The sequence below is a fragment of the Podarcis filfolensis genome (assembly GCF_964270895.1).
Source record: "Podarcis filfolensis genome assembly, chromosome: 8".
NCBI lineage: Eukaryota > Metazoa > Chordata > Lepidosauria > Squamata > Lacertidae > Podarcis > Podarcis filfolensis.
Window position 1 is genome coordinate 39,732,364 of NC_139611.1, and position 17,452 is coordinate 39,749,815.

The 17,452-nt window shown below is 45.7% G+C and overlaps 1 protein-coding gene across 3 annotated transcripts in view; it reads right to left on the reverse strand.

Moving 5' to 3' along the window:
* Window positions 1-17,452, reverse strand: part of GSE1 (Gse1 coiled-coil protein) — a 428,548-nt gene that overhangs the window by 256,182 nt on the left and 154,914 nt on the right. For all 3 annotated transcript variants that reach the window (XM_083626201.1, XM_083626197.1, XM_083626194.1), the window contains exon 2: window positions 4,729-4,888. Coding sequence is in view for 2 of the 3 variants with exons in the window: in XM_083626197.1 (XP_083482323.1) it covers window positions 4,729-4,888 (160 nt within the window). In the remaining variant the exon portion in view is untranslated. The remainder of the gene's footprint in view (window positions 1-4,728; window positions 4,889-17,452) is intronic.

Here is a 17,452-nt window from a genome sequence, read left to right on the forward strand (position 1 = left end):
ACTTGGAAGAGGTTTTCGACATTTAAACAAATGCCTGATCCCAGGACTTGAGGAAGCACAAAAGGCCAAAATGGCAGGGGCCTTCCCCTTGCTGCTGAGCCTACAGAGATAAGCAGACCTGGGGAAGGGGGAGGGGGGCATGGCTGCTCTGGAAAGCTTTGCATGATGATTTACTCAGTCCGCTGACCAGCCACCTGCTGGAGAAACAGAAAACCACATGGCCGCCTGTAACTGATGTTTTTGTGCCTCCAAGGTAAGAGGGGATCCCCATGAGGAGCAGGCAAATAATGCAGGAACATTCTGCAGCATCTTGACACAAAACCCTTTCAGACTATCTAGTGCCCTCTCTAACTCTTGCAGAGTTGCACTTGGGGAACAAAACCAGTCACCCAAGCTCACCAGGAGATGTTTCATAAGGGCATAGGAAGAGCCTGGCTGCTGGATTAGGCCAATGGCCCATCTAGTCCAGCACCCTGTACTCACAGTGGCCAGCAAGATGCCCATACATGAGTGCAACAGCACTTCCCACTTGTGATTCCCAGCAAGTGGTATTCAGAGGCATGATGCCTTCCAGCAGTACAGGTAGAACATAGTCATAACCATCACAGATGCCAAGCTGTGCACTGGAGGAAGCTTGATCAATCTCAGCCCCCGCCCTATCAAGCAACAGTATGATTTAGGCTTGGGAAAATGGACATAATATGCTTCAGGATGAAACTTCCATTTATTCACAGATTATACCTTTAAGATGTCACAAGGCTCTTTGTTGTTTTTGCTACAACAGACTAAGAAGGCTACCCTCCTGGGAATATAGATTCTTTTTCTCCCTCTCTCCCAAATAATCTAATTAAACAGGTACTAAAACAATTGTTTTAGGGACGTGGGTGGTGCTGTGGGTTAAACCACTGAGCCTAGGACTTGCCAATCAGAAGGTCAGTGGTTCGAATCCCCGCGACGGAGTGAGCTCCAATTGCTTGGTCCCTGCTCCTGCCAACCTAGCAGTTTGAAAGCATGTCAAAGTGCAAGTAGATAAATAGGTACCACTCCAGCGGGAAGGTAAACGGCGTTTCTGTGCGCTGCTCTGGTTTGCCAGAAGCCGCTTAGTCATGCTGGCCACATGACCCGGAAGCTGTATGCCGGCACCCTCAGCCAATAAAGTGAGATGAGCGCCGCAACCCCAGAGTCGGCCACGACTGGACCTAATGGTCAGGGGTCCCTTTACCTTTACCTTAAAACAATTGTTACATTCTTGGCCCACAAAATGGACAAGAGGTTTGTTCCCTGCTATCAGTTCAGGGGGAATCCAAGGAAATAATGGTGTGCTTTTTAAACAGGTAATGGGTGTTTTCCATGGTATTAATAATGTCTCATATTTTCAGTGTATATAGATAATGTTCTCTTTTTGCAGTAATGATTAAAAACCAGAAGGGAAGGAGGTGGGGAATGTCAGAGGACAAGCACAGCAGAATCAGTGGCTATGTTCTATCTCCACTTTTGGAGATAGCATGCCTCTGAATACACACTTTTATTTATTTGTATTAAATTTCTATACCACCCTTCATCAGATGGCACAGATCACAGGGCAGTTTACAATAAAAACACAAAAATACATGACATAGTAAGAAACAAAAACAATACCCCACCCCCAGTTTAAAAGGCCATAGACTGTTTAATTAGCCAAAGGCCTGGCACCTGAAGATAAAGTTTCTGTAAAAAGTCCTGCTTGTAGGCATCCCATAGGCACCTGACTAGCCACTGTGAGAACAGGATGCTGGGCAAGATGGTCTATTAGCCTGATTCAGCCTCCTGGCTCTTCTTACGTTGTTACGCTCTAATAAACTTTCCTCAGGACACTTGTTGAACTCCCAGCTCTGCACTGCTGCCAGGATGTGCTTCCCAGTGGCTTTCTCGCTCTCTCTTCCTATCCTTGCTTGAACTAGACCACCCAGTTCTGACTGCACACTCTGCAAGCACCCTCCCTTGCCATTTTTTGTTTGTGTGTGTTTAATATGTGAAATTGAAAGGAACAAATGTGCTTATCGGCAATTCTCACATGGTACAAAAGCAGACTTTTATCTTTCCACCTTCACTAATCTAGAGCAAGTTTATGTCTATAATTTCTCCCCCTTAATTTTCTGAGTTGAATGCATTTGTGGTATTAGTATACAGTGGTACCTCAGGTTACAAACACTTCAGGTTACAAACTTCGCTAACCCGGAAGTAGTACCTTGGATTGAGAACCTTGCCCCAGGATGAGAACAGAAATTGTGCACTGGTGGTGCGGTGGTAGCGCCTGAGGTTAAGAACGGACCTCAGAATGAATTAAGTTCATAACCCAAGGTACCACTATAAATATATGAACCAATTGTGAACAGTATGTTTTATATAGAAAATGCATCCATGTGCGCAGTCCTTATGCACACTAGACCCAGTGTGTTTATCATACACATATGCACAAGAAATACAGCACATAGTTTGTAAGTTATTAACACTCCCAAATAAAACTGTCACTCCAAACTTCATATGTTCATACAGTACTAAACATTTTGAGTTGTAGCCAATGTTAGTTCTAGCAAGAGTAGAGTAGACTTATTGAAATTAATGAGCATGAGTAGCTTAAGTCCATTGCTTTCAATCAGTTGGTTGAGTAGAACTTAACACCTCCCTTTCTGCACAGGGCAATAAGCTCCCACATCACACTTGCATTCCTTCTCTGGAGGAATATGTGTCAGGATGAGCCATGTGAGTTGCTAGAGAAAGGAGGGGGTTGCAGACCTCCCATGGCACAGCCAACCTCCGTGCTTAACCTTGTCTCACCCGCCTGCAATTGGCAGGGCTTTGAGATCTCCTCCCTCCTTGAGTGCCAGCCAAGATCCTGACCAGGAACACAAAGGCCTTGCCTTGAGGAGTCGGTGCACGAAATACAGCAGGCATCTAACATGCCATTACTCAGTGTGTCTGCCAAGCGACTCTGGTAATTAACACAGGCAACTTCACATGGCCCGTTCCAGGCCACAGCTCCTGCTCCCAGCTGGCTGGCAGTAAATAGCTCACAAATTACCAAAGACCCTCCCTGACCCCTTATTCTGGAAAGACACCACCAGGTGGCTCTAGAAGGAAGCAGAAGGAACTCTACAAGCTTTTCCTAGACCTCTGTATGGCGTTCCCTTATAGGAAGTGCAGCAGGGAGCTAATAAATCCTTTGCTAAATTACAGCAATTGTATTGTGTGAACACATGGCCCCGCTCTCCCCGTGCTCTTTCCAAAGGTCAGAGGCCTCAGCTGTGGCCAATCAGGACTGCCTCACAGTCACTCACTTCCCAGACTCCCTGCCGCACTGACACCAATACTCCACAGCTTGCTGAACTGGAGGGCTGCCCAAGCCATTTTGGGAAGGGCCATAGCTCAGTAGAGCATTTGATTTGCATGCAGAAGGTCCCAAGTTTAATCCCCAGCAGCAACTCCAGGCTGGGCTGCAAATGTCCCCCATCTGAAACTCTGCCAGTCAGTGTAGTAGACAATACTGAGTTAGAAGAATCAATGGCCTGGTTCAGCATAAGGCAACTTCCTGTGTTCCTTGAGGGCTAGCTTCTTCCTCCTGCAATTTTTCATAACAGCAGGTGGAGGAGGAAGCCAATGCCTCATCCAAGCAGGAGCTCTACACTCTCAGCATAGAACAGGCCCGGAAGGTGGGGTGCAAAGCATGTGTCTGTGTGTAAGAGAGAGTGAAAGAAACGCCTCCTCTAGGAATGCTGCAGTTCCTGACCAGGGAGGATGTTAAATTCCCTGGAGATGGCACTCAGCCAGACCTAGCTTTGGGATAGCAAAGGCTCAGGAGTGGCCTCCTTTGACCTATCAGCAAGTCACTGCTTGGAAAGGAAGAGAGAAAAATATATTTTACATGCAGACTGGGACATCTGGGTTTGGTCTCAGCAACTGGAACTTCATGCAACAGTCCCCCCCCCCAAAAAAGCCCTGGCAGGAATTGCACAGGAGCTCAAAAATTTCCCTTAAGGAGAGCCTTACTAAGAAGCTACAGTGGACACTTGGGTTGCGAATGTGATCCGTGCAGGATGCACGTTCGCAACCCACAGCATTCGCAACCCGCGTCTGCGCACACACGGGTTGCAATTCAGCGCTTCTGCGCATGCGCAACCACCAAAACCCCGAAGTAACCCATTCCGGTACTTCCAGGTTTTGGTGGTCCATAACCTGAAAAGAAGCAACCTGAAGCGGATGTAACCCGAAGTATGACTGTATTGTGTTCCTTACCACTAGGAGAACCACTGTCAAAGCAGGCTGCTGGTGAATGCTCTTGAATGCTAGCTGGAGCTCTGCTTCAGGTCACATTGAAAAGTCAGCTGGAAAAGTGTGTGTGTGTGTGTGTGTGTGTGTGTGTGTGTGTGTGTGTAGATAGATAGATGATAGAAAGATACACTTATTGAAAGCCAAACTGAAGAACACATTATCTGGCTCTCAAACTTGAGATTAGCCTGTATTAAGACTACTCAAAGACCCACTGCTGCCAGGTTTGCATCACTTATTGTGGGCTGAAATCTCATTACTCTCATAGATAAGAAGATCATCTGAACAGAACCCCATTGCTACACACACCCGACATTGAGTTCTACCTTGTGCCACTCCTCACTTATCCACATGTATGAATGGATTTATTGGACACACACAAACAAGCACACTCCCAACTGAAACAAGGAATGCAGTGCTTACTTGTAGCTGTTTGAGCTGCACCCTCCACATCCAAACCAGCCCTGTAATCCTGAGCAGCTCCGTTCCCCACAGCTGTGCTTTCCACGGGGCCTGATGGGCGTTGGGCAGCCTCACTGGCAACTAGTTTCAGAGCAGGTGCCTCTAGAGGAAAAGCAGATGCCTGGAATAAAAGGAGAAGAAAAGACATGAGGGACCCTTCCAGGCAGTACAGAAAATCAGCTCTGAAAACAAGTCCTACCATATACACATGGACTGGTGGGGGTCAGCACACAAGATTTCCAAGACAGAAGGTAAATAAGGGCCCTTCCAGGCATTCTTTCTATGGTGCATTCATGATTTGTGCTCATAATGGTATTGGGGCAGTCACAGGCAATCCCACTTTCAATGCTGTGTAAGTCCTGCAACGTCCTGCTGAAATCCTGTAACTTTTCACAACATACATTTTCTTTATTTATGGAAAGTATTTATATACTGCTGTATATCATTAAAAGAATCTATAATTAAAGCATGTAAAAAAATTAAATCACAGACTATCAAGTATTATGGAAAGAGGAAAACATTTTCAGCAGGCGTTTAAAGGTTGAAACAGAAGGCACCTGCTGAATCTATACTAGCAGATCATTCAACAGGACTAGGCTGATCACACTAAAGGCTCCATTTCATGTTGATGTCAAATGGGCCTCCCCAATTCAGGAGTCAAATGTGTTTCATTCCCCCCCCCCACGCTTTTGCTGTGCTATATATAGTCTAACGTGCCCCTTCAGATACCAACAATTCAGCAACATTGGGGAAACACTACAGAACAACTTACAAAGTGGATTGATAATGTGGACACGCCTGTATAAATCCACCACACTATTATTGCATAAATGACATATTGCAGAATACACCCACACATAAAAACACCACTCTGGAGGGGCCATTTGTTTTTGCTTGAGCTTGCATGTGCCAGTTGAGAAGGAACAGCACACTGGTTCTGAGCCAGTTCTACCATGAGCAGGAGTTTGCTGTCCACGGGCCTCCAGGTTTTCCCTGTCAGGACCTAGGCCAGTCTTCTTCTGCATGGTGGCCTTGAGAGGTTTTGGACTGCAACTTCCTTCAGTTCTAGTTAGCGTTCCCTAATGGATAACAGAATAGAATCATAGAATTGTAGAGTTGGAAGGGACCACAAGGGTCATATAGTCCAACCCCCTGCAATGCAGGAATCTTTTACCCAATATGGGACTTGAACCCAGAACCCTGAGATTAAGAGCAGGATAATGAATGGTCTGGTGCCAGTTGGAACTGAAAACATCTGAAGGGCACTAGGTTGGGGAAGACTCAGCTAAATGATGAATGCTTGGGAGGGAATGATCTGAGGAAAAGGGTAGGAACCAAAGCACATATCTTAACCAACAAGCTAAAAATGTGCAAGACATTGCATGTTCTTAGGCAGTATCTGCATCTGCCAAACCCATCAGACTAACTTATGCACAACCAATTGTGAGGTACTGTCTGTAGCACAAAACATTTGCACTGCATCAGCAGCAACCTAAGCACCCCAAAGCAGTAAACAGTGAGACTCTTCCCTGAGCAGCTCGTTGCAAAATGAGCTTGCTTCTCTGCTTGCCTATGAACACCTTCTTTACAATAAGGTAGCACAGCTGCATGCAAAATTTGCAATCTGTGCTAGTGATGGGATAGTAAAAATGGGCAGCTTGACACCAAAGCAACATTTGAGCTTGGAATGGGAAGAGGCAAAGTCTGAGTGGCCTGAGCAAAAATAATGTGAACTGGTTCTCAGTGTGGAATTCTTCTGTACAGCACTGTTCTTGACTGAATATATTATTATGGTTGGTTTACTAATAAAGCTGGATTAGTGATGTCTGAAGGTGCACAACCTGTCCTGTGACTCTCACTCCACTTTAGACTGTCTGAAGCCAGTATGGTCTTGGGGCACAGCCAACTTGTCAGCAAAACAACCCAGTCCTGTCCGGTGTGGCTTTGCAGATGGAAGAAAGCGGGTGTTGCACCCGAGGCTGAAGTGAGAGCAACAAAGAGGTGCAACCTGCTCCAGCCAGTCCTTGTTCCACCTTCCTTCAAAGTCAGCTTGAGTCTAAATAGTGACATCCTTTTACTTCCGCCCCCCCTCACACCCAATAAGATTGGCTCTGTGTGTGCTACAATTCTGCACAAGCATGAATCATGTAGTACAGTAGTACCTCGAGTTACAAATGCTTCAGGTTACAAACTCTGCTAACCTGGAACAGTTACTTTGAGTTGAGAACTTTGCCCCAGGATGAGAACAGAAATTGTGTGCCGGTGGCGCAGCGGCAGCAAGAGGCCCCATTAGTGAAAGCACGCCTCCAGTTGAGAACAGTTTCAGGTTAAGAATGGACTTCCGGAACGAATTAAGTTCATAACTAGAGGTACCACTGTACCGTGGTACCTCAGGTTACATACGCTTCAGGTTACATACACTTCAGGTTACAGACTCCGCTAACCCAGAAATAGTGCTTCAGGTTAAGAACTTTGCTTCAGGATACGAACATAAATCGTGCTCCGGCGGCGCAGCAGCAGCGGGAGGCCCCATTAGCTAAAGTGGTATCTCAGGTTAAGAACAGTTTCACGTTAAGAACAGACCTCCAGAACGAATTAAGTACTTATCCCGAGGTACCACTGTTCTGGGCAAAGAAATCAACTGTGTAACATTTTCAGCTTTCTAGCCTTTATGTTTGCAAAGAAAGGCTTCGAAGTTTGCTCTTACCATTGCCTCATATCTGTCTGAAGCACATTAAATTATACAGATTAATTTACTACATATAGTATTCAGAAATTCTTAATAAACACTGCAGAAAATAAATAACACAAAACAGATACAGTACATTGTGCACATGTACTTAATTAGCACAACTTGCGCCCAGTGTAAATTTGTTTCTTTCATGTTTTTCATGCTTTTTTGTAGGTGCAGAATCTAGATATTACTAATTTTAAAAAGGATGTGTACTGCTGTGCGAAAGTCCTGATTTCAGGCTTTCCACAAGTTAGCCACTTTGAGAAAAAGAATACTAGACTACATGGGCCTCTAGCTTTATCCAACAGAGTTCTTCTGTAAATTTTTATTTTTAGTATCATCATCATTATTGTCATTATGAGTACATAGTGCTCTGACTTCCAGCAGAGGGTGTACCCCCCCCAAAAAAACCCTCTTAAGTTCCAACACCTCACATTCTAAAATTAACTGCTCCAACCACAACAGCATAGTAGAGAGAACACCCCCACAAATGTACAAATGAGCCTTTCATGTAGAGGACAGAGGATCTGAAACCCAAGACGGGTGGACAGGGGATACGCCCCTGAAATGTGAGCCACACAAATAAAGGGCACCTCCAGATGACCTGTTTATTTAGAATTCATTCTTATTTGCTTGCACAAAGCTTATGTGGTGGTTAGACTGTGTCTGGTTTTTAATGAGCATTTGTTCTGATTTGTTTACAGGGTGGTTATATGACAATCAGCATTCTTCCAAAGTTGCTTGCATGGTGCTAATTCATCTTCATCTTAATCATTCATTCATCCCACACCTTTCAAAGCATTTCCCTGTCAATTGACTAACTGCAAAAAGGCTGTGTGTATGTGTGATACACAGTGGATGCTCGAGTTGCAAACATGATCTCTACCCAGAAGTAACCAGTTCCGGTACTTCCAGGTTTCAGCGCGTCCTTAACCCGAAAACGCGCAACCTGAAGCATCTGTAACCCGAGGTATGACTGTGTGTGTGTGTGTGTGTGTGTGTGTATATATGTGTGTGTGTGTGTGTGTGTGTGCGCGCGCGCGCGTGTGTGTGCCTGTGAGGTATATGAGATAGAGTGTTGGACTACGGCCTGGGAGAGACTAGGGTTCAAATCCCTACTCAGCCATGAAGCTCACTGGATGACCATAAGCCAGTTACTCCCTCTCAGCCTATCCTACCTAATAGGGTTGTTGTGGGGATTAAACAGGTATGCAACCTTGAGCTCCCTGGGGGGGGGGAGGTGGGATGTAAATAAATTTATTGGGAAACAGCACTTTAAACCACTTAAAATGTGCAAACTTCAAGTTGCAGCATGTGTCTGAATCCCTCCTGAAAAATCTTGACAGTCTGAAGTCCCCCAAAGGGTGTAAACTCCCCCTTCTTCCACGCTGCTATTGCCTCTCCCCTCTCCGTGCTGATTTATGAGCGTACAGGCCTCGGGTTGACATGTAGAAAGGATTTTTTTTTTAATGTTGATCCAATTTTTTTTAAGGATTAGTCCTCTAAAACCAGGGCAGCTAAATAAGATGAATGGCGCGTGCAAGCTCCGTCGCAAACCTCTTAGGTTCAATGAGGCACACATACGAGCAAAGGCGTATAAATCTACCATTTGTTTCCTGGAACGGTTTAATTTATGGGGACCATATGGTAATGCCCCACACCAACCACTGGCGCTCAGCAAATCCCACAAGCCTTTTGAGTGGCAGCACTTACTGACTCCCAACTGGCAGTGTTCCACACAGCTGCCTGGGCATGACCAGCGGCTTGGGACACAGGTCACCCTCATCCTGGAACTGAGGAGGAGAGCTCAAGAAGGACCCAGGTGATGCTTTAGTTCCCCAGGGCTTGTTAAAGAAGATCTAGTCTGCTTGTCTCTTGTACAAATCATTCCCAGAGACTGATTATCCTTAAAAGAGGAAGAAAAATGCCACAGCCCCAAGTTTAATTGGAAAGCAAGTGGCAGTGTTTAGTCACTGATATCCTGCCTTTGTTTGCTGATGGGGCTAAAGGAGGCATACATAGGATTCCTAAGCAACCTCCAATCCAGGCACCAACCAGACCTGGACCAGCTTAGTTTCAGCAAGGTTAGTGGGTTGTATGCCTTCAGACCATGCTCTTTGTCACAGTTTTGTAAGAATGTAAGAGCCTGCTAGATCTGGCCAATGGCCCATCTAGCTGAACATCCTGTTCTCACTGTGGCTATCCAGATGCCTGTGGGAAATGAATGATGCAAGGAATGATGTTTCAGGAATGGCAAGAGCTCCAGGTGACCTGTTGTGGTGCAAGAAGCTGCACTTGATGGACCAAACCAACAGTTCCACCTTGCCCAATGCTTTGCCTCCAACAATGATCAGCTAGATCAAGTATAAGAAACTGGATCTGCCCCACCTCTGCAGGCCAGGCTTGACAGCTGGGTGGGGGGCTGCCCACCTATCAATCACCTGATGGGATTCATATGTCATCTGGAGAGCCAAAGGTTCCCCACCCCTGTGTTAAAATACTCCAATTTGGGATTGAGATCTTGACCACTTTCCTTTCTGGAAAGTTTTCACATATAGAGCAAATGTTAGTTAAACATGATCCCAACTCTGTCTGGAACCTCCACAAGGCCACCACTAATCAGTCCCTCAGCTGCCCACACCCCTAAATATAAGCATTCAACTTCATCAGAATTTCATCAACTTTTATTTAAAAAAAGTAAAACACACATCATATGTCTAGCCCTGAGGACAGGAAAGTGAAGATACATTTGAAAGTGTGGGGGCAGTGTCTAGTAAAGCCTCAGAAGCCATAAGGAAGGCTGTATCCTACTATGTTATTCACAGAGTAGACCCACTGAAATTATAAGGCCTAAATTAGCCATGTACCTTAATTTCATTGTGTCTGCTCTAACATGGGCTACCACCTATCCAACTCATCTCCTTAATGAGTAGAAACAACGATTTAGGCAAAATAAGCATACCTATGCAGATTAGCACACCTTCTATATATTGGTCATAGAATTAAACTATTATTGGTGTAGAATTTACTCTGCCCTACCCTGGATGAACTAACATACTTCCATTTTGGCTTCTTAGCTCCTTTAAAATAGTGATATATGTTTTTGCTTGCTAGAGAGGTGTGGGAAGGTTATTTAAGGTAAGTATTTGGAGAGATTTCAACTGTTAAGGAAATGAGTCAATTGTAGGTTGGCCAGTGTTTAGCTAGAAGTGAAGGGAAACTGAACATTCAAAAGACATAACAGCCCCCTTCCCCTTACTGCATGCTAACCTGTAGTGGAGGACCTTCTAGCTTTGCAGAAAAACAAGTGTGATATCCCAATGGAAAGATTACACAAGTCATGAGGGGAGTGGATGCATGCTTGCGACATAACATACACCAGGTGTGTAAATATGTAATTAGGGAGTTAATACAGATCCAGGCTATGAGTTATCTGGTTCAAAGTGGGTAGCATGCTTGTTGCTACCAAGTCAAGCTATTTTAAAAGGTGGGCACACACACACTCACACTGCACACTTTTCAGTACAACATGTCCCAAAGGGTTAATGTAAGGGGAATATGACCTGCTTTGGAACATGTGAGGGTCTGGCAATCTTAGTGCAGATGTTGGAGAAATGCAGCTCAAATCCCTGCTTAGACACAAAAACTTCCTACATCTCTGTGTGGCAAGTCATTTCTTAGGATAAGAGAGGAACTAAGAAAACACAGAGGTTTCTGAATGCCTCATAGAAACTGTCTATTTCCCTTTACATATTTCACACACACACACACACACACACACACACACACACACACACACACACTGCAAGAAGATCAAAGCTATCCATTCTTAAGGAAATCAGCCCTGAGTGCTCACTGGAAGGACAGATCGTGAAGCTGAGGCTCCAATACTTTCACCACATCATGAGAAGAGAAGACTCCCTGGAAAGGACCCTTATGCTGGGAAAGATAGAAGGCACTGGAAGAAGGGGACAACAGAGGACGAAATGGTTGGACAGTGTTCTCGAAGCTACCAGCATGAGTTTGACCAAACTGTGAGAGGCAGTGGAAGACAGGAGTGCCTGGCGTGCTCTGGTCCATGGAGTCACAAAGAGTCGGACCCGACTAAACAGACTAAACAACAACAACACATACATACATACATACATACATTCTATCACCTCTCCTTACCATCATATGAGTGGATGAGTCCCAAAGTGTTAAGATGGACTGTTTTACTTCTAACTACAGGTGAGGAATGCTGCCTTTGAACTATTAAGATAAAAAGACCAAAACATTCATATGGGAAAAGCTGCACATCTGAGAGGTAGATTCTAACTATGCCCTTTCCTTGCTATGTTGGTCTATTGGCAAAGGGAGATAAACACAGCAGAGCTTTAAAAATGTGATCCCACCTCCACATCCCCAGCAGTGGTACAGCTATTTTGCTTTGTATGCATTTGTGAACTGGATACAACAATAAGTTGAAGGGATATGGTTATGCACGTGAAGGGTGGGGTTATGCTAATGAAGCTGCAAGCTTCATTCTCAGTGGCTAAGGTCACCAGGAACAGGAAACAAGGGTATAGTCAGCCCCCTAATGGTGCCCCTGGAAACACAGAAAGCTTCATTTTCTCCATGTGGTTCCCATTCATCTTATGGGGAAACTTAAATACTGCCCTGGGAGGATACTATTGCAGCAAAAGCAAAATCTGCCCTCCAGCCCTGACCCAGGGTGCCTGAGCTCCACAGACAGACATGTGCAAATATCTGTGGGCACAGAGATATGTCCTACATTGTTCTTGTTGTTGTTGAGTCATGTCCAACTCTTTGTGACCCCATGGACCAGGGCACCTACCTACCTAGTCCTCTACAATTACAAGCCGTCCCTCCCACACAGCCCACTCATCATAAAGGCAACTAGGACGTGGGTGGCACTGTGGTCTAAACCACTGAGCCTCTTGGGCTTGCTGATCAGAAGGTCAGTGGTTCGAATCCCCGTGACGAAGTGAGCTGCCGTTGCTCTGTCCCAGCTTCTGCCAACCTAGCAGTTCGAAAGCATGCCAGTGCAAGTAGATAAATAGGTACCGCTGTGACAGGAAGGTAAACGGCGTTTCTGTGCGCTCTGGTTTCTGTCACAGTGTTCCGTTGTGCCAGAAGCGGTTTAGTCATGCTGGCCCGATGACCCGGAAAGCTGTCTGTGGACAAACACTGGCTCCCTCGGCCTGAAAGCAAGATGAGCGCCGCAACCCCATAGTCGTCTTTGACTGAACTTAACCATCCAGGAGTCCTTGACCTAAAGGCAATTATACCTAATATGATACATTTTTATAAACACTTATGCGAGTAGCTTGGTGCTGCTAAAGGCTAGGGAAGAGAAACTCTTTGCTAAGTGCAGACTTGTGTAGGCTGAAAAGCTCTACCCCCTCAAGAGGATGTCTGCAAACAACCCTGGAGCTCCCTGCCACAACATCTGGTGATGACAACTGGGTTAAATAGTTTTTAACAGTGGGGGTCAGATACATCAGTGAGGTCTGTCAGAATGGCTAGGGTCTAGCGGGGCGGGGGCTGGTTTATTGGGTGTCTTTTGGTTATTGCTTTAACCTCTGTGGCTCTGCTCCATAGTTGGAGGCAGAATTCCATTGAATGCTAGCTGGGGGAGGGACAGCAACAGCAGGAGTAGCCCTGCTTATGGGTTTCGCAAAGGCATGTGACTGGCCACTTTGGGAAACAAGGATTCTGGGCTAGATGGGTGTTCTCCATGAAGCAGAGCCCTTTTTACATGTTTACAAATTGTCCCTCAGCGATAGGACACAGCCAACCAACTGGCCCCCAGCTTGTCTCATTCTCCTTTCCTTCTTCTCATAGCAACAATTTATGCTAGAACACCACCCACCCCCTCTACAACAGCAGCATGGCTCTCCTATGCTAAATGAACACTCAGTGGGGAGCTGCCATAGGGGAGGGGGTTAATTAAGGAGGAGGAGCTTGGGACACTCTGGATGAAGAGGGACTGAAGTACTGGGAATGATGATTAGTTATTAGCACTGCTGGCCTGCTAATGGATGCAGCACTCAGCGATATGTAATCAGCAAGCAATTAAACGTATATTAGGCTCTGATCATGGATTAATTAAACATGAAGTCTCCCATGTTTCCCACAGGCCTAGTGGGCAGCCCTTAGGCATTTTGGACACAGCAAAGAAGAAGAGCCCCAGCAGAAAAGTGCCCTAGGAAAGCAGTAATAGCAACAGAGCCAAACAGGCCAGGGTAATTGTTTTGAACTAAAGACCCAGGACTTGTATCAATAGAGGCCAGTGTGAAGCAAGGACCACAGTTCTTAACTGCTAAATCAGGGGGTTCATTTAACCACCCCAATAAATGGAACACATTTTAAACTTCTAGCTTTTTGCATTCACTGCTTTGTTTGTTCATGGGGTTGGGGGGAAGGATGCAGAGTTGCCACGTCCCCTGCCCGCCCCCCAGCAGGGCTTCAGATACAGCTTCCTGTGTCCCTGCAGCAGCTGCCTTGCTGGAAAAGACTGGGCAAAGCACAGCCATCATAGCTTCAGCCTCACTTCAAGGCAAGAATCCACACCGGCTTTTAACTAGTGCCCTTATCTGGGAAGGCTGCCAATCTGTTTACTAGGATGTGGAGAGAGCAAGGGCACTGCTGCTCCTGCCTCAAGCCAGAATGCTGGAAAACACAGGGTGGATTTTTGCACCTCAGCTAATCAGACTTGTTCCAGCAAGCCCCAGGCTCAGGATTTCCCTTCTAGTATTTTCCCTGGGCTTCTGAGAAAAACAGAAAAATGCTCTTGAATGCATTCAGTTCCTCTGCCATCAAGTCGTACAAATAAGGGTGTGTGGCCCAGGAGTGCTCCCTGCTTAAGCTGCATTTGATGCAGTGCCGACTCAGTAATTGCTTGTGATCTGAAGACATCATGTTTTCTGGCTGCATACAACAGGGTAGGCCAGCGGATACCCTGGGGAAGGCAGTGTTTGATGAAAAGTAATGCAAGAGGAAGGCAGGCATGAGCAAAAGGAAAGAAAGCAGTTCCTCTGACTGCCACTTGCTATTGCTGGTTCTTGCCTGGCTGTCACCTGCGGAAGGTCACCCGCTTGGCATCAGATATTCTGGTTGTGGTGCTGGGGCTGATGTAAGTTAGAGTCCAACAATCTCTGGAGAGTACCTCGCTGGCTACCTCTGGTCTATTTTAATATGATCTACCTAACTATGAGCTCTTCAGAATCTCAGGCACAGAAGGCTCTTTCTCATCACCTCTCCCTGATCTTTTCTTTGGGGAGGGACTATTGCATAGCTGTCAACTTTTCCCTTTTCTTGCGAGGAATCCTATTCGCAACAAGGTAATTACCCTTTAAAAAGGAAATGTTGACAGCTATGGACTATAGCACAGCAGTAGAGCACTTGTTTTGCATGCAGAAGGTCCCATGTTCAATCCTGGGCATCACTGGGTAGGTTTGGGAAAGACTGGAACCCTGGAAAGCCACTGCCAGTCAGTGTAGGCAACACTGAGCTAGATGAACCAGTGATCTGTTTCAGTATAAAGCAGCTTGCTTCCTATGTTCCTATGCTAAGTGGAGATGCAAGGGTTTGACCCCAAGTCCTTCTGCACACGAGCCACTGAGATATTGTCCCTCCCCTTCATTTGAGCTAAAGTTGACAAATATCTTTTCAGCTGATTTCCTAGTTTAATACTTTTTTAGCATCAACAATGTGCCAGGTGGTATACAGGGCAGACGTGATGCAACCCCTACCCTGTGAAGTAGATAAAACATCAACACTGAGGTTAGGGCAGAGTGAGTATCCCGTGTTTAATACACAGTGATGCTGCTTAAAAGTTTTCCAATAAAGTTGGACAGATATTGCCAAAGATGCTTTCAGTATGATGATTCCTGCAATAAGCATTTATAAAGCCTCACCACATTTTTGCATACAACTGAACTTTCTTTGATAGCCCCCAGTGGGTCACTAGTCAGACCTCATTTGGCCCACATTTTAAGAAAAGTACATTCAAATTGGAACAAGTTTGGAAGATAGCAAACACTTACCTTTTACAGTACAACAAATATTGTTAGCAATATGGAAAACATCTCATGAGAAAAGGAAGAAGGAACTGAGGGTTTTATCCAATGTAAGTTCTACTCAAAGTAGACACACTTAAATTGATGAAACTAAATTAGCCATGTCCATCCACTTCAATGGGTCTACGCTGAGTGTAAAAAACCTTGGATACAATCCAATGAGTCTACTCTGAGTAGACGTTAGTTGGATAGAACCCAGAGTATGACCTGCTTCTGAAAGAGTACACTGCCCATTGTAGCTAAATATTGAACTGTACAACACACCCTTTGTCCCTAAGTGAAGAGCCTCCAAAACTCATTCCAGGAATGATGCTGGATCCTAGTATCATTGACTGAAGACTGCAAAAGACCCCCCTCTACCAAAGAGAGTTGCTTAAAAAACTTACAGGAACCCACTGGAGAAATCTACCCCTGCCCCTCTACAATGGTGTACAGACTCCACTTTTAGATATTAGAGGACACAAAGGCAATACTGTGCTGAGGGAGGAGGAATGAAGGAAGGCTGTTGTGTTTTGCGTTTTCACTCTCCTCATTCTCCCCCCTCCCCTTTGCTATCTGTCAGAAAATCATCCCTGTTACACAGATAAGAAATAATTGATGCAAAGGAGCCATCTGTTTGCAAATGTGAAATATCTGCTCAATTAAGAGGGATCTGTCCAGCCAGATAAAGCATCTCTCCATCCCCTTCCTGGAAGGAGAGTGCCTCCTCGGCCTGACCATGTCCTCAAAGTCTCACAACCAATTAGAGTGCAGCCGAGTGATTTGGGCGCTAACTTGTTATCTGGTACCCCTTGGCACTTTTGCAGGGTGTGTGTGCCTGTGTGTACGCCTTGACAGAGTGGGGGGTGGGGGTGGAAGCAGGGGTGTCTTGTTCTTCTACCAGTACACAAGACAGTACCAAAGTTGGACCAATGCTTCGGGGCAGGGGGAGCCAATAAAAAACCCTGCACTCGTGCCATGAACATACTCAGGGGGCAGCTATAATTAGGGTGCAGAAACAGATCCTTGAGAGTTTTGTGGAATGGTTTCCCCTCCCCTTTCATACTAAAAGCAGCTTCAGGAGCACATGAGGTCTTGCCAGTGTTAGAGAACTCCAGAAGGCGACTGGACACTGAGGACCCAGCAACGTCACTTCCTTGGGAAAGCACAGACGCAGCTCAGGTCAGCAGATGGCAGATTTATTCCCTCCCTGGCCCATGAGTTTAAAAAAAGAGAGAGAGAGACAAAAGATTCTTCAGCAGATGAATCTGATGCTGCTATTAACATGGAAAGATTGAGCTGTCAGCCAGCCTGGTTGCTACAGCGAGAGAGTCCTGACACTGGCAGTGTGTTACTTGAGAGTTGGCTGACCTATTAACATCTCCCTGTCCCTGCCAGGGGGTCCTACAGGGGAAAATGTCAGCTTCACTCCAGGGTGACTAAAGATATTACATGTTATTTAATTATTTGCAGAGAGAGTCAGAGGGAGGGAGGGAGGGAGAAGCTTGCACTTTTAAACACTAGAGGCATAGCTTGGATGGACATAAATTACAACATTTTGTCTCTCTCTCTCTCTCTCTCTCTCTCTCTCTCTCTCTCTCTCCCTCTCCGTGTGTGTGTGTGTGTGTGTGTGTGTGTGCAGATTAAGGAAGACAGTGTAAAAATCAGAATTGATTTTGGGCACAGCAGCCCAAAGGAGGTGAAGAGAAACAAGTAGGTCGTCATCACAGTCAAAGGTTGCAACCAGGGGAGGCTATACAATGTGAGCAAGTGAGAAGGTGCCCACCCAGAAGCCCAACAACACCAGATCAAAGCACAGGCAATTCCTGTTCTTGACACTTGGTATGATGGGAGGGAACATTTGAAATCTTTCTACCGTGTGGGCAAT